The sequence below is a fragment of the Cyanistes caeruleus genome, chromosome 21, assembly GCF_971803275.1.
Source record: "Cyanistes caeruleus chromosome 21, bCyaCae1.hap1.1, whole genome shotgun sequence".
NCBI lineage: Eukaryota > Metazoa > Chordata > Aves > Passeriformes > Paridae > Cyanistes > Cyanistes caeruleus.
The window spans coordinates 6,068,849-6,092,602 of record NC_141721.1 but is presented as its reverse complement, the minus strand read 5'-3'; the positions used below and the strand labels follow the sequence as shown (position 1 = coordinate 6,092,602).

At 49.3% G+C, this 23,754-nt stretch overlaps 2 protein-coding genes across 8 annotated transcripts in view; one reads left to right on the top strand and one right to left on the bottom strand.

Annotated features, from left to right (window-relative positions):
* CPD (carboxypeptidase D) overlaps positions 1 to 23,754 on the bottom strand; it is a 36,866-nt gene that overhangs the window by 7,883 nt on the left and 5,229 nt on the right. For 2 of the 4 annotated variants that reach the window (XM_086859978.1, XM_086859976.1), the window contains 13 exons: positions 21,036 to 21,187; positions 16,703 to 16,894; positions 14,393 to 14,640; positions 7,237 to 7,379; positions 6,348 to 6,517; positions 5,474 to 5,841; positions 4,897 to 5,088; positions 3,880 to 4,047; positions 2,786 to 2,895; positions 2,248 to 2,350; positions 1,673 to 1,815; positions 1,000 to 1,169; positions 127 to 438 (listed from right to left, as the gene is read on the bottom strand). In XM_086859978.1, coding sequence (XP_086716104.1) covers positions 127 to 438; positions 1,000 to 1,169; positions 1,673 to 1,815; positions 2,248 to 2,350; positions 2,786 to 2,895; positions 3,880 to 4,047; positions 4,897 to 5,088; positions 5,474 to 5,841; positions 6,348 to 6,517; positions 7,237 to 7,379; positions 14,393 to 14,640; positions 16,703 to 16,716 — 2,141 coding nt within the window. In that variant the 5' untranslated portion in view covers positions 16,717 to 16,894; positions 21,036 to 21,187. Of the gene's footprint in view, positions 1 to 126; positions 439 to 999; positions 1,170 to 1,672; positions 1,816 to 2,247; positions 2,351 to 2,785; positions 2,896 to 3,879; positions 4,048 to 4,896; positions 5,089 to 5,473; positions 5,842 to 6,347; positions 6,518 to 7,236; positions 7,380 to 14,392; positions 14,641 to 16,702; positions 17,464 to 17,492; positions 17,610 to 21,035; positions 21,188 to 23,754 lie in introns of those variants that run through there. The other 2 variants (XM_086859979.1, XM_023939533.2) reach the window with 2 other exon arrangements.
* Positions 17,559 to 23,754, top strand: part of TMIGD1 (transmembrane and immunoglobulin domain containing 1) — a 9,665-nt gene continuing 3,469 nt past the window's right edge. Inside the window, exons 1-3 of one of the 4 annotated variants that reach the window (XM_086859981.1) lie at positions 17,576 to 19,559; positions 22,363 to 22,776; positions 22,964 to 23,122. In XM_086859981.1, coding sequence (XP_086716107.1) covers positions 23,044 to 23,122 — 79 coding nt within the window. In that variant the 5' untranslated portion in view covers positions 17,576 to 19,559; positions 22,363 to 22,776; positions 22,964 to 23,043. Of the gene's footprint in view, positions 19,560 to 21,180; positions 22,777 to 22,963; positions 23,123 to 23,754 lie in introns of those variants that run through there. The other 3 variants (XM_086859980.1, XM_023939263.2, XM_086859982.1) reach the window with 3 other exon arrangements.

Sequence of the window (23,754 nt, the reverse complement as noted above, 5' to 3'; positions counted from 1 at the left end):
CACATGGGGCTCCTTCCATCTCAAGAGAGCACAGGGAAGGGAGGGATGAGCTCCCCATCTCTGCACTGTGTTCACGACTAACAACTTCACACCCATTCCTAGCCCAGTCTGCTGCTTTGTTTTCACCTGGTGAGATTTGTGATGTGTGGGTAGTTGAGGTTGAGGCCTCGGAGGAACTCGGAGAGGTCCTTGTAGGGCCGGTATCTGTAGGGAGCCACATCCCTGGAGGAGGTGAGCAGGAGCCGCTCCAGACCATTCTCAGCAGAGAGATCTTTGATCAGGGTCTCAAACTCCTTCTCGTTGGGGTTGCTGGTGTCTGGAGTGTTCAAGACCAGCACCTTTCCCTCTTCCACTTTGCTGTCTGTCCGTGAAAGAGTGAAGTTGACCTGCACCCCACCTTTGCTATCAACTTCCACCAGCTTAGTGAGTGGATCATACCTGCCCAGGGAAAAGAAGGTACAAGAAAACATCAGGCATTCAAAACCTTGGACAACAAGCCAGCCCTGTTCCTGACTACACATCCACATGGGACTGCCACTGCTCCTCTGCCCACAGGGAGAAGCACAGAAATAAGGAACAAGAACAGCTCAAAGGGACTGGGAATGGCAGGAAGACAGGGAACAACTCAGGGCCCAACATGGCATTGAACTGCTTTTGGCTCAGGTGTTGCAAGGTTACATGGCAGAGTGGCAAGTCAACAAATCAGGCTGCTCTAATACAGAATTTTGACAGCATTGAAGTTATCAAGTCTGTGGGCAGCTGCCTGCAAAAGAATTTCCCCTAAAGACACCAAGTTATCCACTCCTAACAAGGGAAGATTGGGATTGTACAGCAGTGCCAGGTGAGCAGTCTGACACCTCAGTCATCTCACACTGCTATCTGCACAGTCCAGAGGGCAGGAGAAACACCCATGCCTCCACATGCTGTAGGCAGGCAGAGGTGATGGAATATTCCTGAGTGGGAAGTCACTCATGTTTACTCATGCTGGGGCTTGCTCACCCTCGGGCAGATGCTGTGATTCTGTACATCCCTGGGACCAGGAGGCGCCAGAAGTCTCCATCCTTGTAGGTGGTCACCGGGTGGTCGATATTGGCCACGCTGATGGTGGCGTTGAGGATGCCCCTCTTGTCCACAGCATCCAGCACGAAGCCCCAGACACCCTGGTGAACCTGCACAAAGGAGCTCTGCTGAGTGCCAGCCCTCGCTTTGCCTCCCACCCCTCACATTTTCAGCATTCCCAGAGGGGCAAGGTGTTCAGGTTGGGCTGGAATGGACAAAGATCACCTGATCAGTACAGTGAGCAATTGTTTGGCTCGGGATGTCAGCATGGCGCTCTCTGCTCCACACCTTTGTTTGCACACTCCAGGTGTGCAGCACCAGCCCCACTCAGATAGGAAGAGAATATAAGGGACATTCCAGTCTCAAGAAACTCGAGGTAGTGGTACATAAAAAGCCCCCATCTGTATCCTCTGGATGCTAATTCCTTCATAACTTTGGGTGTTTTGAGAAGGAAGGGAGAGTTAGACAGGCTCTGATGGGCATGCTTTCTGTAGAGAAGGTACCTAGTCTGGCCAGGAAGCAGCATTTGCAGATCAGATCACCATGTTCATTCTGGCTTGTGTAAAGCAAACCCCAGAGGGAGCTGACCTTGCCTGAGGTCAAAGCACCTCACCTGTTTCATGAACTGCAGCAGTGAGCGCCGGTTCTGTGCCCAGTACTTTGGCAGCTCCTCAGCTTTTGGGTATTTCACACAGCCCAACTCAATGGTCACCTCAAAGCAGTTTGTATGCAAGTAATTCCAGTCTTGCATCCCACCTACAACAAGAATGTAAAAGAAGTTTTGACTTCTGAAGTCACAGCTGAAAAAAAAATAAATCAGATAGTAGAAAAAGACGAAGTACAAACTTGAAGGGAAAAGGCTTTTACACAGGGCAGGATTCAAGCTTCAAAGGGATGCCAAAAGAGCAGACAAAACCTTGTCTTGTAAATACCTTTCATGCTAATAAAGTGCTGTAAAATTTTATTAAACTGTTTTGCTAATAGCCAGAGAAACTACACTATAAATTCCTTCCCCCAGGAATAACTATATTAGGGCACATTATTTAAGAGGTTACAAAAGAAACCTGAGTCCCATTAATCAGAGCTGACCAGTGCAGAGTTCCTGACTGATCAGCCTAAATTATTTAAGCTTAAGCATATGCATTAACTTGAAGACAAACAGTGCAGGAGATTTTAGGTGTACTTTACCTGGAACATTGTACCACTGAGCCCCATTAGTGATGCCATGTGGGAAGTACTCAGAGGGGTACATATCCTTACAAGGGCTTCCCTGGTACATCTTTGCATTTTCCTATAAAACAAGATGCAATGTGTGAAGGTGAGCCTGCACTCCACAGGCACAGGCACTCTTGTTCTACCCTCTCTAGAACAAGAACATTCAGGGTTACCAAACACAGATGTGGGTCTATCACTGCAGCACTGACTGTACCCACACCCAATTCCAGCCCAGATATCCTTGCTCTCCTCCCAGCCCATGAGCAGCATTTTCCACCACCCTTAAAAGTGCCTGCACAGAGCTCTCCTCCCTCTGCCTGCACGCTGCAGGCATCACTCATGGGACGGGAGCCTCCTGTGGGACCCTCCTGCTGTGCCTGCAACACCGGGGGCTCACCCACAGTGCCTGCACCCACCTCTACCAGCTGCTCAGGAGGTTCCCTGGGGCTGAAGAGGAGTTTCCCAGGAGTCAACCTAGCAGGATGTGCCCATTTTCCTGTTAGAGCTTTACCTTGGAGTAGGCAAGTGCCAGCTTCTGGAACACAGCATCATCTGGGGATTTACTGTATATGGCTACTCCTTGTTCATCGTCATCGAAGGGGTAATTAACCACCAGGGAACCTGCAGGCAAAACAAGCTTTGGCTCATACTCATGTGCTTTCCCAGTGATTCCTCAGCATAACAGTGGAAATTTTTCTCCAGCAAGTGCCAAGCCTTCTGTTTCTCAAGACTTGGCATTAAACAAAGCATTAAACCCAGTGGATAGAAGAGACGGAAGCACAGGAAGAGATAACACCACACCTAGTTGGGAAGGAGAACCAAAGCCGCAACAACATCAAAGCTTTGGCTCTTACACGAAGGATGGCTGAACACAACCACATAATAACTGCTTTCACAAAGAAGTGGAAGCAAGGGGAGGAATTTCCTAGTAAATGCATGGTGCTTTTCGCCCATGTGATGCCGTTTTTCAGCTTTCTGGAATTTATTGCTGAAGGTTTCCCCAAGGGAGCTGTAGTAATAGCACCATGAAACCCTAGACACCACTGCAGCTGGAGACCTGCCAGTCCCCTCACACCCACACATGACACTTCTGCACTACAAATCAAACATGCTGGCAACAAAGCATCCACCTGCAAGTTACCACAGCTACAAGCCAGCAAACTGTCTAGGGAGTAAGCTATAATACACAGAGACTTAATTTCCAAAAGGATAATTAAATTACTGCAAATTTCATAGTTCTGCCATGCGATTCAAGGCAGGGAATCCTCAGGACTGCATTCACTCTATAAATGCTCTGAGGCCTTTAACAGCCACAGCTCTTTATCCCATTCCCAGACCATCTGCTGAGCAACTGCTCACAGGAGAGTCCATCCCCATCTCCCAGATGCTCCCTTCAGAGAAGTGGTTGGGATTTTCCCAGCAGCCACCTCAACTCCCTACAAACACATTTGGGGCCATGGTTTTCACCCTCTGTTTCCACTTTCTGCTCCATCTTGCAGCACAAGAGCTCCCCAGTGCACACCTAGAACTCTGTGGACACATCCCTGCAAACTCCCACCCCACAAAGCCCAGCACACAGGAAGGAGCTTGGTTTGGATATGGTACCTCCATGCAGGTTTGCTGAGAGTACAAATGGGTAAGACTTTAGCCAGGCCATGACAGCACGAGTTTCTGGCTGTGGAGGGTCTGTCACATGGACAAACTGATCTGGAAAGTTCCTGTTCAGGTCGTAGTTGTTGCTGTTGTTCCTTCCAACAGTACCTCCTTTGTCTCCTGAAAATGAAATACAAGTTCAAGCTCATGCCCTGTGAAGAGAGGTAACCTCTTATTATAGATTTTACAAGTAATTAGTGAAGAGAGCAGAGAGCACAGCAGTGCTGATTCCCCTACACCCAGAAAGGGGCACCAAGGCCCTTCCCAGCAAGTGGCCTGCTCTGTGCAGCAGAGCCTGAGGGCCCTTTCAGTGGGTGTTTGCTCAGGCTCTCAGGGCAGTCAGACCAGCAGAAAGGCACTGAACCATGAACAATCTCTGCAGCCAGATGCCATGACCACAGAAACCTCAGAGCTCACCTTCTCAAACCAGCCAGACAAGTTCTTAAACCCAAGCAGAGCTCTGCTTCCAGAAAGTGATTCTGGACAGTCTCTGTTCTGCCAACCTGCAAGAGCCACGTAGTTCTAAGACTTCCCTGAAGGATGTTTTTGCCAGTTTTAACCTCATTATAAAAATCTGTGTTATCCTTGGACAAGTGCTCTGCAGACAGCCTGGCTCCCACACTGCATTTACTAGGAGAATGGACCAAAGCACAGCAAGCAAGAGCTGTGTCAAAGAAATGTCTTTTTTTTAAAAAAAGCCCTGGATTAGCCACAAACCATCAGGGGACCCAAAACAGGGGCAGCTCACAGCACTGCTGAAGTATAAGAGCTCTCCCCAACAGCTTCCAGACTCAATCAATCAGGGTCCACCCACTCATCCCACAGCACACACCAAGTCCCTTCCCAGTCTCCCTGCGTGGAGAGCACTCCTGCTCCAGCAAGGCTTCCAGATTTCTCAGGGATTCCATGAACCCAAAGGCTTGTTCTGGGAGCTAGGAACCCCACAGATTTTGGCACAGACAGCAATACCTTCCTGGGACTTCTCATAGCCATCAGGGTTCATAGATGGCATGATGTGGATCCGTGTGCTCTGGACCAAGTCAGTCACTTCAGGATCTGTGCCAAAGTTCTTGCAGAGGTACTCGATGAGGTTCAGGAGAAGCTCTCGCCCCACAACTTCATTCCCATGCATGTTACCGATGTACTTGAACTCTGGCTCACCTGCAGACACATGGTTACACCACAGAGACAATTATAACCGCTCTGTTACACCTTGGAGACACCTCACCACCCTGAGCATTGCTCTTGTAGGCTTTGCTGGAGGGCATTTACCTTAAACTCACATTTCTGCTCCCACAACCCTAAGAACAACATCTCTTGGAAGTCTCTTCTTCCCTAGAGCTCCATAACCAGCACAGATGTCCCCAGAAATGCCCTAACACAGTGCCACCCACTGCACTTGCATTTTCTATAAAGGATACTACAAGGAGTAGCTCAGTCTCTCAGGAGAGGTGCCAGCTCTACACTCCTTTGTGCTCTGCCTCTCCCAGTGTAAAGGGTCTGTCTCTTGCATTTGTGCCTTACTAGGAAGGATTTTCCACATCACCTGCTTCATGGACACCAGGGTTGTCAGAGATCTCCATGACATAGAGCTCCCGCAGCTCCACGGACTTGCCCACGGAGTAGAGGCGGGTGATGTTGGGGTACTCGTTGGCGTAGCGCCGCAGGAAGATCTCCATGTCTGAGAAGTGGTGGTGGCGGAAGTCCACGGGTTGGATGGGTTGATGGACAGAGGTTGGGTTTGGGGGCTCAGCCTGCACAGGGGTGGGGGTGATGGCAGTGACGGGGGCAGGCGCTGCCGTGAGCTGTGTGACATTAGGAGCTGGTGGCATCACAGTCGGTTGCAAGGAGAAGTTCACTTCTGTTGCATCTCCCTCCTTCACCTCAATGTTCTCTTTGGTCACTGGTGTGTAACTGTGGAAAAAACAACTGGCTTCAGCAAGGAGGTGCAAGGAGGCTCTACAGAGCAGAGGCCAAAGCTCCCTGCAGTCCTTCCATCACTCCAGCCTACTCCCTCCAGCCCAAATGCACTGGGATGTTAATGACTGACAGATTCACAGGGAAGAAGCCCAAGATTTATCACAGGACTAGCCAAGAGGCAAGTTACACATTGATGCCCAGGCTTGGGACAACACAAACTGGAGTAGGGGGTGACCCTACTCCACTTCCTCCCTTTGCATAAAAGGAAGATGCAATTTGATACAAGCAGTCAAACAGAAGTTGACAGAAATTCTGTGCACTCAGCAGCATCCTGCTGCAGGAGCAAACACAGCTGCAGCTCTGAGTTGGAACCATTTACTGCTGCAGCTTCCAGCCAGGCTTCTTAAATACATGAGGTGTTTTGGGGCAGAGGGGAGAGAATCAGGAGAAGGAACAGGAGCAGTTGGTAGTGTGGGCACAGGCTGCCACAGAAACATTACCCCATCACAAATGCAGTCAGGTTGTAGGTCCCAGGCACCAGCAGCCGGTGGTAATCACCAAATTTCCCTGCTGTGATGTTATGAGCAATACCAGCAACAGCAATGGTCGCATTGTCTAGGCCAGCTCCTGTGACTGCATCCCTCACAAAGCCCTTCACGCCAATGTGGACCTGAGGAAAACAATGCAAGGGCCTGGCTGAAGACAGGCAACATCAGGGAAACAGTGTCCTAAGGCAGCAATACCCCCTCACCCTTCCCCAAATGCAGCAGAGCAGAGCAGCTGCCAGGCAAAGGCACCCAAGGGGTCAGGACTCAGTGCTCAACCAGACAGGAAGGACAGGAATTCCAGCATGGACAGGGAAGGCAGCAGGATCTCAGGATTGACTCTGCCTAACAAACTCTCTAATTCATCAGAATGGGCAAACTGCAATATGAACACAGCAGGGTCACAGGCCTAATTCAGCTGCCTCTGATCCTAGGCTAAACCGCCACCTACTCAACTCATACACAGCATCTGGAGACAGCCTGGAAGAGGGCTCTGCAAGCCAGGGTCTCTGCAGTGTTGATGCTTGTGAACATCACTGGAGATTCATGGCACTGAGACCAGCCAGTACTTGGCATGACTTAGAGAGATCAGCACCAATCAGTCCCTCTAACACTGCACCCCACAAGAGCAGAGCTCTGCCATTGTGGGGCACGTGGGAGCTGTGGCAGAACCACAGAGAAACACAGCAGCTTTGCAGCCACCAACCTCCAAAGAGCAGCTGCAGCATCTGTGCTACCTCACATGGCAAACAAAGCCACAAGGGCACCAGAACACGGTGCTCTCAGACCACCATGGACACACAGGTTTTCACAGATGCCCACCCCCACGCCCAGCCCTCACTACCTTCTCAATGAAAGCCAGAAGAGATTCACGGTTGTTTGCCCACTCCTTTGGAAGCTCAGAAGTCAGTGGGTATTTGCAGCAGGACAGCTCCAATGTGATTTCAAAGCAGTTGGCCCACACGTAGTTGTAATCCTGCATCCCACCTGAGAAAAAGGGGCAGAGATGTCCCAAGAGCAATGCACACACACCCCACCACAGGATGCTGTTTCTCCTTGTCCTTCAGCCCCACATGGCATCTCCCCAGGATGCTGCCCAGCTCCAGAGTGAGCAGCCTAAGGAGAAAAGTCAGGTCACATTATCATGACAGCCTATGCTGTAACTGGAACACCGGGCCATTGAAATCAGCCACAGCCAGCTCAAAGTGACAGTCCTTTTGTCTCATGTGTCCATCAGCACAGCTCTTGGGAATTCAAACAGGTTCATTTTACATTTCCAGATACGACAAGCCCAGTGTGCCACACCAGACTCTGAACATTCCAGCTGCCAAGTCCTTCCCTGAGCATTCTAAGCTACCTCAAGATCTGTGAGGTTTGCCTGCAAGAGAGGTTACTTCACTCAAAATGAGTTTGATAGGAAAGAACACCAGACTATCAACTTGGGAGCTGGCAGTTCAAATCTGCACACTGGAATCAGTTTCAAGGACAACTGTTCTCCCAAAGGCCTCTTAGCAAAACTCTAGACAGGATCAGAACAAGGCTTCCCCTTCTCTATTTCCTCAGCCGCTCTTTCCTTATCCAAGTGCCTGCTCCTGAGAAAGGTCCACCTGGGAAAGTCTGAGAAATTTGTTTTTGGCCAAGTCACCAACCTCCTCCCACCCCTCCTCTGTAAGGCAGGAGTTTCAAACAATGAAAGGATGTTGCAACACCTGGAGACAGTTTGTTAGCTTAGTGCTAAACCAGCCAAAGCTTGGTGAGCACACAGAAACAGGAGTGCACAGAGCTGTTTCCCAGCACTAACCTCATCTTGCTGCTCTTGCCCTCCAGGGAAACCACATGCACTGCTATGAATCAAAAAGGTCACCTTGTCCCAGCAACTGTCCTGACCCCATTTGCTGAAGTTTACAACTAACTCTCAGCAAGAAAAGCTGTTCCTCAAACAGGACTGAATCATATCAGCAGGACTTGAGGGCTGCAGGTATCAACACTAATCTGGAGCCCAGACTTGAGCATACTGCTGAAGATTGCAAATGTTCACCCCTCTAAACATTTCTGGGAGCTTTCAAGAGTAAAAAGGACATTTCAAAACCACCACAAGTCTGTGAAACAGCTTTCAGAATCACCCTGCTAAACTCCACCACATGACAGCAGCCAGATGATCACACAAAAGGATTGCTCCCACCACTCAATCAAGCAGCTGTGTCAGTAAGGAAGACAGATCACATGACGTTTTTTGCATGCTGACAAAGTCTTCTGGCTTACACAAACTTATTTAGTTAGAACACAGGCAGACTGGTATGTCACAGCCTTGGCCACCACTTCCTAGACAGCTCCATCCCAACCTGCAAAGCAGCACCTGCAACCAGAGCCCAGAGACCTCCACACCAACAGAATGATTCCCACCAGGGTCACCTGGACACAAGTGCCCAGTCTCTTCTGGAGGAGATGAATTGACTCTCAGAAGTCCCCCTCTCAAAGAACAGCAATGCATTTTCTCCACAGGAGGCAGATGCCAAGTCCAGGAGAAGGAAAGCAGAGAGTTGTGGCAGATATTATGGCACCAGCCTGCAGAGCCCCAGCAGGAAGGACTGTAAGAAATACAGATTTTGTGCACCCATCCTTTGCTTGGCCCACTGAAGTGCTGCATTAATGCTGTGCCAACAGACCTCATTTACTTTAAGCAGCTGAGCAGTTTCCTAATCATTCACGAGCCCCTTGAAATGAGGGGCCCTCCATGGCACTGGCAAATTAACCAGCCAGAATGGGTCAATATCCTGATGCAAATGCACTGCCTGGCATTAGCAGGGTCTGTGTTAATGCCTGCTCAGGAACAGCAGCACTTGACCAAGCAGAAGAGGCTTCTACCAGAGGTGGTGGCCAAAAAGGTCAGGGTCCACTGCTCTGAATTCAATAGCCCCACTCAGCTGGGTAAAGCATGGATGGACTAAAAGCATAAAGTAGGATTTAGAACAGGCCCCTGGGAAGATGTGTGGGAAGGTACCAAAACAAAGATGTCCCAGTTCCTCCCAGTTCTCCTGGGAGCCTGCTGCTAAGGGAACATGGAGATTTCATTGTAACAAATCGAGTGTCACCTGCAGCCAGGAGAGCACTGCAGCTTGCGCTGATACCAAAGCAGGAAAGACTTTTCTGTGTAGCACAGGGGGCCACAACATGCTGGAGGACTTTCTAACTCTCAAACTCAGTTCAAGGGGTTAGAGAAACAAGGGCTGTGAGTATGATCCACCCTCAGCTTCACTCAGCTCCTGTTACCAGGCTCAGAACAGCACGAACAGCAGGCTGCCCTCCCACCAGTAAACACCACACCAAGTGAAACAATTTGCCAGCCCATAACCATCTGCTCCTAGCAGGACGTTAATGCATTTGAAAACATCCAAAATGTAAACCAGAGCCATTATGAAACATATTTAGCGCTTCATCTGCCATTCGAGCAAATTTAGGACAGATGCTCACCCATAATAGAACAGCAACGGACTAAATTACAGTTTGCTACATCAATTCTGGTAAAACTGTCTCTTAGAGAAAGTAGTCCACTGCATTCTTGAAAATTTGGATTGTATCCACTGCACATATTTGGCCTTCACATGGCTCTGTTGCAGAGCAGGACAGTTATTTTTACAGCATGTGGAATTACGTATTTTCCCACATACCATCTGCACAGCTTCCCCTGACTGTGCAGAGACACAAGAGGGGTAAAGACAGAACTGTACTCAGCCTGCACTAAAAAACACTACATTCATGGAGCAGAGCAGAAATACACCCCTGAGGCATAAAACTGCCAGACTACAGTGCTTCTGCTCTGGGTAATATCTAGGATAACCTGTTGGAGTTATCAAACCCTTCAGCATTTTAATCACAGGGTGTCTTTTAGCCCACACTGAAAAATTTCAGCCTCCCCATGAAGCACCATTCCCCTTTTTATCAGTGAGCAGCTTACTGTCACAGCAAGTGTACCCCTGGCTGGCAGTAGGTCACAGAAATGCTCAGAACAAACCTCTCTCTTGCTCTCACCCTCTCCCTGAGCATCAGAACTGCGCTTCAGGCAGGGATCCCAGGCCTCCTGCAGCACAAAACTGTAGAGCTCACACTGACAGGGGGGCCTCTACCCCCTGCCAAGCTCAGACCAGGAGAATGCAGCTCTCTAGAGCCAGGCCTGAGGATCCAGATACCATAAATACTCCACGTGCCAGGAGAAGCCTGCCAGGCCAGCCAAGGACTCTATTTTCAAACTGCGCTATGCAAAAAACTAATTCCAACTCTCACTGGAACAGACATCAGCAGATAAGGAACCTGCAGCTAAGTTAAAGCAGAAAAACAGTCATGTCTGCTCTGCAGAGAGAGCAGATGGCACTAAGCAAGCTGGAGACATGATTCAATACATGGCACAAGCTGCTGACTCTGCTCAGAACTGATTATCTCATAGCATGGGACTGAGTGAGCACCAGCAGCAGCACCAAGTAGGCAGAGGAATGTTCTAGTCCATTAGTCTGCAATCATCATAATGATTTAATTAATCAATTTATTTAATAAATAAATCTGAGAGGAGGTGAGGTTTGGGCCTCCAACAGCAGCAGCTGTATGACTCAGAGAAACCCAGCCCAGCAGCCTTTTCTCAAAGACAAGGGCAGTCCCAAGACTGCCCAGCAATTCATGACAGATGTGAAAAGAGGCCTTAAGACATTCAAACCATCAAGCCAATTACTTCTCTCAAGAAGAAAATGAACTGCAGCAAGACTTTTATGAAAATACAAGCACATAAGTGCAGCAAATCGTGCATATCCCCAGAAAGACATGGCTGAGAGCTTCTGCAAGAGTTCACTCAGTGCACGTGCCCTCTGCCATGCCCAGGAAACAGAGGCCAGTGACGCCACACTGTTCTCAGCACTTATTTTAACTGCACTAAAAGCTGGTTGAAAGCTCAGTGTGGCTGGTAACCACAATCAAAACAACCCAGCAAGCACACAGGTAACCGAAATCCACTTTCAACCCAGGAAGTGCCTCCCAGTAGACACCAGAAACATCTCCAACAGCCAGACATCAGAGTCACACTAGCAAGAAAATATCTTTTAGGAAGGGACTGTACATAAAAACAAACCTTCCAAGGCCGCCCACAAAATACACTCATGCTGAATTTAGTTTCTGATCTGGATCTCTTAACAACACAAAGGCAAAGCACATCCCAGCCATAGATGAGAGTGGTTTCTCAACTGCTCTCCATACCCCAGCCTAACTTTGCATGTATTCCCTTGATCTGAACCAGCCACTTGGTAGTTAAAACCCTCAAAGGTTAAAAAGGAAGAGAAAGAACATGCACACCAGAGATAGCCTCTAAAGAGCATCCCAGTAACAAAATGCTTACCTACAGCAGCTGGAATGCAGGAGCCAAATTCAGCTGCCTGGCAGAGATCCATCTTCCTCTGTGCACACTTGACCTTAGCAATTACTCTCATGGTTTGTACTTGCCATCTCGATCTGACACATATAAGAGGCTGTTTGCAAACTCAAATTGAAGTTAATGGAGTCTGGCACCAGCATAAAATTGAACTGGTAACTCCAGGACAATGAATCCCATGGCAGTTTGCTCTCCAGCACATTTGATTTCACATGATAAAATATGGCAGGAAAATTTCCACCTGTTGAAACACTCTGTTTTCATTTCTTTGTTTTTTCTGGCTTTAGCTCACTTGGAGCCTGCAGGAGTCTGTCCTGGCACAACCTGATCTGGAGGCCTCGAGCACGTGCCCTGCACCACTCAGAACCATGAGCTCTGGTTATCTACCTCTAGAGCTCAGCTCATGGACTGGGATTTCCTCAGCCTCATTTCACCACACATTTCAATTCTGCAGTCACTGGGAAAGACCTCCTTTCCCAAGCACAAGCCTCTGCAGTCCTTGGCACAGAGCTGAACAACTCAGATAACTCAAAACAGCCTCTCTAATGGTTTTGCTGCTTCTGTCACACCACTTTCAACTGACTCCCCTCTGCTTATTCTTCATCCACTACTAAAAATAAACATTAAAACCTACAACCTCGAAGGGGTGAATTTACACAACATCAAATTACATGCATGATATTGGGCAGTTCACCCATACTCTCCCTGGGCTGCATTTTACATTAATTTCTTGGCTCTGGGGGAACTGCTGCTGCCACCCTCAGCAATGTTCCACTCTCAGAGTCCACGTCAGCAGGACTGCAATCTCTGCCCTTGAGTAGCCATCAGTACTGAGCCTGGCACTGTGGCTTGTCACAGAGAAAGGGTTTATTTCTGCAGAGACTGGGTGCTGGAGGCTATTGGATAGATATAAACCACAGTGATGGCAGCACACAGTAATCTGGTCTGCAGTTCACACCTTTCATTTCCTGTGAAAAGAAAATTATGCCATTTCCTTGTCCTGTTGTCAGAGCAAAGGCTCTGCCTGCAAAGTTCACACACAAATGCCACAGTCACCAACCAGCTGCCCCACAGCCAAGCAGGAGGATGAAAATGTCATCCCTGCAGTGAAAAATGCAGCTCTGGTGTCAGGGGAACACAGACCCAAAGCTCTGGAATAACTTTCTCCTCAGAGCACACCCACCCCACTTCATTACAAGGACAGAAGACCTCAGAGCTGCCATTAAGAAACTTCCCAGCTGAAGTGTTTGCTGGTAACAACAGCCACCACAACAAGGCAGCACAGATCATCCAGGATATCCTGTTCCCTCACAAGCCAAGTCACCAGATTACACAAACTTTCCTGCTGGACTTCTCACGGCAGCAGAATGAACCTTGAGCCAGCAAACACCAGGGCTGGTGTGCTCAGCAGGGTAGAGGGAAAGAGACAGCTGGCAGAGAAAGGGATCAAACCACATCTTATTTGAACACATCATCTTATTTGCCCAGTGAAATCCTGAGGGATGATTCAGCCACTGCTAAAAATCAAGCCTTCCTCCTTCAGAGATGATGTGCTCAGGCCCTATAATGGGTCCCTCTCCAGCCTTCCCAAGAAAGCTGGATGCAGGATTAACTCAGGACTCTGCTACAAAGCCCATGTTCCAGAAAGACACTGTGTCACCAGAAATCATTAAGCTGTAAGCTCTGAAGGATAAACAACATTGGCTGTCACTGCATACTCAGCAGTGCTTCTGCCATCATTCCTCAGCCACAGCAGAGGGGAAAGCAGAGCAGCACAGCAACACAACTTCTTGAGATAATTTCTGCAACTTTTTTGTTGTGTTCTCACCACAGATGTTCCTGCCCTGCCTGGCGAAGCTGTGGCTGTACAACATCCACCAAGGAACCACAGCAATGGGGTAACTTGGGAGCCCTCCTTCCCATGAGAGCTTCTCCTACATGAATTATTATTTATACTTTCATCCAAACCGACACACAGAGAGCAACCCACTGCATGGCTGAGCTAGGCTAGTAACCTCCATCTGCAAAGGCAGAGTGGGGGCACCAGGAGGTAATTTGCTCCTATTCAGCTCACTTTCATGTGCAGCTGTGTGATGGAGGGATCAAAAGCCCTCCTAGAGGTTCCTGCAGGGCAAAATTCAGATCCCTTCTAGATCTCCCACACTGGTGGATAAGAACAGGTCATGCAGGCTGCCACCCTCCACACAGGTCTATGAGTGCAGCAGTCCATGGAAAAGCTGCAGACTCCATTTCCAGCAAAAACTTCTTGGTTAGTGCAGAACACATATCTAAATTTCACATAGTTTTACAACAGGCTATTCTATAATCACAAAATTACAAAGCCTCCCACATGCAGGACAACTCTCCACCATATAAGGGGGTCAGGAAGAACCCTTCAATTTACTGTGATTTCTTTTCTAAAAACACCTCCCAAGCTGTTACTCATCAGTTGGTGTTCCCATGATGTTCTCTATTCATTTCAAGCTGCCAGAACATATTCAAAGCTAAAAATATTACTTAATCCCCAGTTCTTTCCTCTGAGATAATCGCCACTGGTCTGGATGTGAGTTCTTGGGTGGGCACAGTTTACCTTCTACATCGTACCACTGGGCACCATTTGTGATGCCATCTGGGAAGGTCTCTCCCTCCTCTCCAGGGCAGTTGGGTTTGCCAGTTCTCATGATGGGGTGATGTGAAGCATAAGCTTTTGCCAAATATTTGAAGACTTCATCATCAGCTGATTTACTGTAGACTCCTGTGGGCCTGTGTGTGGGAGAGTCATCGTAGGGGTAGCTTGCCACCACAGAGCCACCATGGAGATTGCCAGAGAGCAGAAACCTGGGGTTGGGAAGGAAAGAGAGAAAAAGTCAGACTGGAAACATTCCAACAGGAAGTTGGCTACAGCTACCCAACCAGTTATTCTGCTGCTTTCCCACCCAAACCACACTCTCTGGAGCACCCAAACTCTATCTGGGATTAATGAGGCAAAATACACATAACTGGAAGTGGAATCAATGCTGGAGATGGAAGAAGGTTTTTTCTGCAACCTAACACTGAGCCCCCAAGCTTGGTGACAGACAAAGCAATGCACACAGCTCTTGTCAAGCTCTGAGTACATCTGGTATGTACACCAGAATTAACTCCCAAATAAAATCTGGATGTGAGAAAGAGTTGTTAAAATCCCAAGCCAGAAAAAATAACAGGGCAAGCCCCATACCCCCCTTCAGTTTGATCACAGGCAGCACAAGCTTTTCAATGACTACCATAGGTAATTTCCTCTGTTCTGCTCTTCCCATCAAACACAGCACTGAGGGGAAAGAAGAGCTCTCCTGTGCATTTGCTCAAATGGGATTTGGTTTCCAAGCAGAGGTAATGTGACCAATACCTTTACCTTGCTTAAAATAGTGCACACAAATTGCATTACACCCACTATCTCCCTTTTTAATCAAACAGTTCTGTTTACTCATTCGTTTTTCTATCAGCAGTTATGTTAGTCTAACAATAACGCCAGTATTAACTGGTGCTGCCAGGCAGAGGGACACACAAAGCACCACATTCTTCCTGTTTCACCCTGGCTGAGAGCAAATCCCACCTCACATACTAAGAGAAAAAAATAAAAAGCTCAAGGCGTTTTCAAAAGGATATGAAGAATGCACATGAGTTTCCCTATAAACCAATTTTGAGCTGAACCAAATCTAGAGGGATTTTAGTGCAAAGCGCTGCACCAGAACTGTCCTAAAGGATTCTTAGGACAAGCAGCCACTGGTGAAGTTTCTGCAGTTCCTCTGGAGCACCATCCCTGTGGTTACTACCATCCACCAAGTTTTAATAAAGATCATTTGCTCACACAAATTTTGTTTCCCAAACACAAGCAAACACTATACAATGCTGAATGTTTTGTGTGTTGGTTGGGTGCACTGTCACTCCCTCTTCATGTCTTTCTAACCCTATTTTGGAAAGAAGGCCACAGTTTGCTGCAGTGCACTGCTGCTTTCTCTGCACGATTTCCCACGGTTGGTTGCATTGACCTTTGTAGTCTGCACCTTACACAGTTCTCTGAAGAACACATGACAAATGAAGAATCAGTGCCCAGCTCGGCCACTGCTTTTTCTAGGATTGCCCCAGAACCCAACACCAGAGCTGGGTTTAAAAGCACCATCTCCCCTCCCGGGCTACCCCACTCCAGGCACAGCAGCTTCCTCCTGTGCTATCCCTTAGGATGGGGAGGGACAAACGGGTCAGCATGGATGCTCGAGGCTCAGCCCCACGTGCTTCAACTGAACACATGGGGAAGGCAGCTGTAAAAACAGGGCTTGCCTTTGCAAATGCTGCTGCATAGGGCATTATTGCTAAATCCAGGGAATTCCCCATGGAACACAAAGGTGAGGGGAAGAAGCCCTGTCCAACACAACTTTATTAACATGGTCGTACAGAGGACACTTAACCCCAAATATTTCCAGCATCCCACAGTTTGTGGAGTAAGCATTATTGGCCCTACGAGCAAGACCCACTGACAAGCTCACAGCAAAGCAGGTGAGAAGTTTCCAGCCGCAAGTTGGAGGAGATGGGACACATGCAGATGGCCACGGAGGCCGGAACATCTGGGTGTGTGCAGGGTGTGCCCCGCAGGGCTGGTGCAGCTCCTTGGCATCTGCACAAAAACTGGGGCCACCAAATGCAAATGCTCTCCCCAGCATAGGACAGTCCCAGCTGCGATGAAAGGCCGACGCAGGGAGGCAGGCTGAGGATAAACACGCGTGGAAATCACTTCTTCCCCCCAGGCCTTGCTGGGAAGCACCGGGGAGGGCTGGGAGCTGGCTGACACCCTCGGGAAGTGAATTCTGGGGTCTCCCGTTCCCCGGAGCGGCGCGCCGGGCGGAGGGGAGCGGGCAGCACTCACCTGTTGCGGCGCATCCAGTCTATGAGCGTCTGCACCTCGGGTACGGGCTCCAGGTTGGGCTCGGCGTCCCCGAACTGGTCGGGAAAGCTGCGGTTGAGGTCGCGGCCGCGGCTGTTCTCCCGCCCGCCCTCGGTGCCGCCGCCGCCGCCGCAATCGCCTTCCTGGGCGCGCTCGAAGCCGTCGGGGTTGAGGCTGGGCAGCAGGTACAGGTCGGTGGTGTTGAGCAGGCGGACGATGCGCTCGTCGCCGCCAGCCCAGCCCAGCACCAGCTCCCAGGCCAGGCGCAGCAGCAGCGGCCGCGCCAGCGGCTCGTCCCCGTGCATGTTGCCCACCAGCTTCACCTGCGGCCGGCCGGGCAGGGCCGCGCCGCCGGGCGGCTCGTCAGGGCGCTCGGGGCCCAGCCCGGCCGTGAGGCGCAGCACCCACAGCGGCCGCTTCTCCACCGATTGCCCGATGCTGAAGAGCCGCACCAGGCCCGGGGGGGCCGTGACCGCCAGCGCCCGCAGCGCCTCGCCCAGCTCGGCCGAGTGCAGGTACCGCAGCGCCTCGCCGGGCACCGCCGCCGCCGCCTCCGCTTTCTTGATGTGGGGGGCCCGGGCCGGGCTCTGCAGCGAGAGCGGCGGCAGCACCAAGGCCCAGAGGAGCACCAGCAGCCGCGGCATCGCCCGGAGCCCCCGCGCCGCGCCCGCCATGGCCCCGCGCAGGCCCCGCTCCCGCCGCGCCGCTGCGGGTCCCGGCCGAGAGGGGCAGCGGCGCTGCCCGGGGGGGCGGGACCTGTCCCCGAACCCACCAATCAGCAGCGACCGCGAGGAAGGCGCCGCCCGGGCGGGGCGATGAAGAGCCAATGAGGAGGCGCTGGGGGCGTTACGTCACGGAGTGGGTATTACCGTGCGCCGCGGCGCCCCCCGCTGGCCTCAGCGCTGCCCCGGGCCGGGCCCGCCGCGGGAGCGGAGCGGAGCCAAGCGCGCTCCCAGCAGAGGGGACTACGAGGGAAGGGGAGGTTCTGTCCTCCCTCAGGATAATGCGGCCTTTGGCTCTACGCGTTCGCTGTTTGCCCTTGTGAACCCCCTGCATGAGTTGCTCCGCGGCGGTCACCGCTCCGTTCGTAAGGCCCCAGCTCTCCAGTAGATAAAACTGGAACACAAACCAAGACCTGGGGAGGAAGGATGGGGTGGCCTTTGCCGGGGCACCGTGACAAGTTGAGGGTTGTGCGGCACAAGGTGTTGCTCCTGGTGCCTCTGTCTTCCCCAGCCCGAGCTGCCTTCTCAGATCTCAGAATTAAAGACATTCCAGCAATGTGATTGCATTGCATATGGCTGTGACTGAAGAGTCATAAGCCTCAGAAGAGATATAAAAAGTACTTTTGGGTTTTCTCCCTCAAATTCCCTTTGTTAAGCAGGTGAGATGATAAGGACTAAAGATAGGACACCTTGCTCTGCAAAAATCACTTTGCAATCCATAAAACAATGAAAGTGTCCATCTCTAACAGCAGGTTTCTCTCAGTTCCTGGTTAACTTTTCAGTAGTAGCTCATGCACAGATCTGCTTCCCAGCTTTGGCATTTCCTGTTGGAGACACCAACAAGTCTAGCACATAAAACCGATTTTTAGGGGAACCATCAGTGGTATGACTCCTTCATCTCATAGCATTCCAGGATCTGTGCAAGAGATCAGATGATGCAAACCTGTGTGTGAGCCAAGCATGGTAAAGCATCAGAAGGGCCCCGAGGAAAGGGAGAGTAAATTGGCTTCTCTTTCTTGGGGATCATCTGTTCTGCATAACCATTAGGAGAGGAACAAACGGGAAATGGGTTATCTATCAAAAAGATACCCCAGATAAAATTAAACTGGAAAAGCCAAAAGACCTTGGTCGTCAGGGTGTTCTTAAACCAAAAGGGAGAAGGAATGGCAAGAGAGAATTTGGCTGTCTTGGAAGTGATCGCCATTATATAGCTTTAAGTTCTCAGTCTACAAATGAATTGCCCTGGATTTACCCAGAGTAACTGAGCTCATTTCCCTTTTTAGCTGATAAAAGCCCATTTGTCTGGAACTCCAGCATGCTAATTGTAAAAGCAGCATGTGGCAAAGGCTGATGAGTCACCAGCTCATTTGCTCAGCAGCCAGTAACAACAAACCCTTCATATTTCCTTGGGCCAGCCCAGAAGAGCTTTGATTTCCACATCCCGGAGTGAGCAAATACGCAGGTTGGGGACTGACCTGCCTCCTCCTCTTCCTCCTCCCTTTCCTCTTCCTCTCCCTCCTCCTCCTCATCTCTGCCTTGTGTCAGTGCTGTGGCACTCAAAAAGGTGGTTACCAAGGAGCAGTGGCTTTTGCCTCACAACACAGTGCTTCCAACCATGGAGCAGGAATGTGATTTTCTCCTGAAGACCAGCAGGAAATGGTCCCCCATGAACTGGAAAGATGGAGCAGCTCAGTCCCTGCAGAATCCTCGCAGATGAGTGAGGGATGGCCCCACAGCAGGGAAGTTAAAACTGTTAATATTGTTTGGCAGCACTTCACAAGATCAAATCACCACTTGGTTTTCCAGCAGAGCACTTCCAAGAAATCCCACTGGTGATGAAAGCTCCTAGGTAGACAAAAATATCTGAGGTCTAGGCTGTAGAGCAGCCACAGCAGAATACAGTTTTGAAAGAGAAGCAGCTCTGGGAATTCTGCTCGGGAATGTCCTGTACTGGCCATTAGCATGAAACAGGCACCAGCTTTAGCATCCTCCCCATCGTGAGTGTGCCTTCAGCTTTTTACAGGATTTGCTGCCTCTGAACTGCTGCCAAGGTGATCCCAGGGATCTCATCCAGTTTCCAGCTCCCAGGTGACTTTCCTCCCTGCCAGATTTTGTGGGTGAGTACCCAGCAGGTGGCATCCACATCCAGCACTTGTGCTGGAGCCCCACCTTCCTGAGGGCTTCTCTTCAGTTTTATTGATTCCAGGATCTGTTTTTTCATTAACACCTATTTTTAATTTGAATTTATTTTAAAATTTCAAAATATTCACTGGTTTAGTGCTTATTTAACTATTCTTATTCCTTCCTAAGGATAAATCATCATTCCTCTGTGTTCAGTGGCACAGCAGGTGAACCTTTATATAAAGATCATTAGAAAATAGATTTACTAACAAATTTACTTGTTAAAACTTTGATGTAAAACTTGTTTTTACTTTAAAAAAAAATACTTGAGATCTGTCCAGCTCACCAGTGAGAAATATGCTAGATCTAGGCTGGGAGAAATCAGGGCACATCACATCTCCATAATGTTTATACTCAAGAAAAATAGGTTTTGTGGGAGGGAAAAGGAGTGCTGAGTAAGTTCAAGCAGCATTCCCTAACAGCCTCACTTTCCAGCCCAGTTATTTGGCAAGGAGAGGCACTGGATTTGGGTGTCATCCTCCAACAATGGAAATGTTGCAAAATACATAGCACCACATATCAAGATGGGATTAGAAGTGAGGAACCAGAAGGAGTAGGAAGACATGAGCAGCCTTAGAGCAGAGCCTTAGGCACTATTGCAGAAACATGTTTTCTGGAACAGGATTACAACCACGTTACAGCTTTTGTTTGCTTGACAAAACCATAGATACAAGCCTGTGTTTCCACACTTCTGTGCAGATCCTGCCATGCCCCTGACTCCAGGAGCAACCATCAGCCCTCACAATTTTGCTGAGTACAAATCAAGATCTCATCTGCCAGTGAGAGTGTGGAGGATTAGGAATTGTGCTCCCTGCTCCTGCAGGCACTGAGCAGACCCACGCAGAACCCAATCTGCTGGGAAGTTTGGAGTTGGAGGTTAAGAGACCTGATGGAAAACAAACTCCTGTTCAATCTCTATCATGTTCTAAATCTTCTCTTCTCAGGTTTCTAAGGCTTGGATTACACCCAGGAAGAGACTGGTGCTTATTAATTAATTCCTTTGAGGCTGTTCAGAGTCATATTTAACAACAGTCTTATTCTGAGTTTGTTGGTGCAGCGTTGCCATAAGGATGACAAGCAGGAACTGGTGTGTTGGATTGCTGACTCTAGCCCATGGTCTGTCTAATCCAGCCTTGGCAGTGCAGATCCAAGTACCTCAGATGTGAGGGTTGGATCCTTTGCTGTGGAGAGTTATGGAGTTCTTGTGTCCCTGAAGAGGTTCCACCCAGTCTGAGTCATTAGTGGCTGCTTTACATTCTGGAACGTGAGGTCTATGTCCCTCCAAAACGTAATGGAAAGGTGGAGAATGAAACCCACAAAACTCTAGACCTCAGTAATTAGACACCCACAAGATTAATTACACCCTGTACGAAAAGAAAAGTGTAAAAAGCCATTGCGAAAGTAATTCTTACCTGGTCTAAACAGCTGCACTTCAGTGCCTCTGGCCAGGTAACACCTTGATTTTCTAGTCCCTCTTCCTTCAGCAGATCCTGAGCCCATTGCAAAAGAGGACAATGCCATTGCTGCAGGTGAACCTCAGCTCACCTCGCTGCCTGTCATGGACCTGCTGGGACAGAATCTGACTCAGGTCCCAGCTGGTGCTGGGCCTCACATCATAACAAATCCCCCCAGAACAGCTGTTGTGTGACAGTCTTTTCCTTTACTGCCATTTTTACATTAAAAGAAATACTCCCAAACTCCACTCTTTTCTCTTCTATACATCCTCACTTACTCCAAGCACTTCCTTCTCCAGAGTGTCAATCAGTGCAGTGCAGTGACCAGAGGGAGCACGGACTTCACTTTCCTGCCTTTGGCTCACATTGTGGTGGGAGCACATGAGCCATTTCCCACTCCATTCCTTTGAATCTCCCTCTCTATTTCAACTCAGCTTAATTCCAAACCACAAAGATCACTTTAGTCCTAGGCAGAGCATTTGGATTGAAGTTATCATTCAATAAATGTTTGTTGAGTCATAAGCTAACATTTAGTTGAATTCTACAAGGACAGGACAGTTTTCTAGAAGGGAGACTGAGAACTGTCTCTTCAAGGGACTTTTATACACATATCCTTTTTTAACCAAGAATGATTGGTTAAAACCCTGTTGGTTTCAAGGATAAACCCATAAACACAGAAATAATCCTATTAAGAAACACTCAGAGGTGACCCTTGTTTGCAACAGCCTCACAAATAACCAGTGCTGTGTGCTCCTGTGCTGTGTGTGCAGGCAGCAGCCCCAGAGCAGGAGCCCTTCCTGCCTACCTCTGTTCCACTGAGCTGGGACACGGTGTCCACAGGCCAAGGAAACACCAAGGACACATCCCAGGCTCCTCCTGCTCATGAAATGCACTTTATGGCTCTGCTGAGCCCATTCCTGATGAGTGATGTGCCTGCAGGGACACTGGCAGCAGTGACAACACGTTTGAAGGCTGTGAGGACCCCGTGCTTTGTGACCACGTCACCATCACCCTGCAGAGGTGCAAACAGCAATCTCAGACAGATTTCCACATAGCCAAGTGCTTCAGTTGTGCCCTGGACACACACAACCTGGGCACAGCTGTCCCAGCAGAGGGGACAGCTGGGACACATCCCCTTGCTCTGTGCTAGGGTTTTCCAGGGCTGAGCTAAGCACAGGAGCAGCCTGGGGGTACACACTGGTGAGCAGGACAGTGACTGCTCTCTCCTCTGCCAACATGCAGTTCAAAGTCTGAATCAGTGAATTTTCTCATTTTCCACTTAAAGGAGGACATGGCAACAGAGCTTTGGGCAGAAAGGGGCAAACTGGAGTCTACTCCTGCTCTAGGATAAACTAGGATAAAATCCCCGTGTCTTCAAACAGTCCTGTGAAGACCCAGAAAGCTGAAAAAAGAAAAAAGGTATTATTTTTGGCTGAAAGTCTTTATGGCTGATGCAGGAAGTCTCTCATTAGTTACTCATTGCCTCAGCAAGTCTCATAAAACAGCCAGCAGAGCCCAGCAAAAACTTCGGTGTTGTGGGAGCTCAGAAATCCAGGAATTGAACGAGGCCTTGAACCCTTTTTATAGACTCACTTCTTACTGAACGACTATAAAATATTAAAATTCAGATCCTATAAATAAGGAGGGGAAAGAACTGCATTTCCCAGCAGAAGCAGCCTCTCCAGAGACTCTTCCCAAGGTAAGTCCAGTGCTACCTGATCCAGAGACAGGTTCCCCTGACAGGTGATCGGAGACAACAAACTCATGTAATGGAGATTAGACATAAAGCCCCCTTGAATCTGCTCTGAACTTGAAAATGCCCTGCAGCAATGGACTCAGTTTATTCCCTGGTGACCCACCGTGGCTCTCTCTTCTTCTGATGGCAGAAGGGATTAACCCCTGCGAGCCCTGAGCAGAGGCAGCAGTGCTGTGACCCTCTCTCCAACAGAGCCAGCTCTGCTCTGAGATGGCACAGAGATGCAGCTTCGCCGTCCCCTACGGAGCGCCCATCCTTGCTATTTCCTTCTTGGCATGTGTGGCCACAGGTAAGCAAAAAAAAATCCATCCTGGCTTTGTCCAAACCCCACCACACATTATTGAAACTACCCAAAGCTCGGTGATGTGCCACACCAGCATCCCAGATTTTGAGTGTTCTGGAGGTGATCCCCAGAGGACTGTCTGAAAACTGGCTTCTGATTTGAGAGTAGCAGAGAAGGAAATGGGGAGATGTCAGTATTTTCCAGCATTATTGCAGCAGGGATGATGAGGCCACAGTTTCCAAACCTGCTTTAAGCAATGAGAAGTGTGATAGGTTTGGCCACCTGGGAACACCTTCAGACAGGGACCTTCAGATTCCTTTATATTCACAGGACTTTAATACTTTTATAATCTGAGCTGTATTTTTAATTCATTATTCTATGGCCCAGGCTGCAGTAGTGAGTTTCATCCCATTACAATAATTTATTTCCCATACTGGTTGTTCATTTAGTATGTCCTGAGGTTTGCACCTTTGACAAACTGCAGCTCTGCAACAGCCAGGATGGAGCTGAGGGGCTGATTAACTCGTTTATACTCCCAAGGACACCCTACTCCAACTGAAAAAGTGTCAAACAGTGAGCACAGTGGTGCTTGGCAGCAGGAGGGTGATGGGATGGAAATGACCTGGGTGTCACATGGT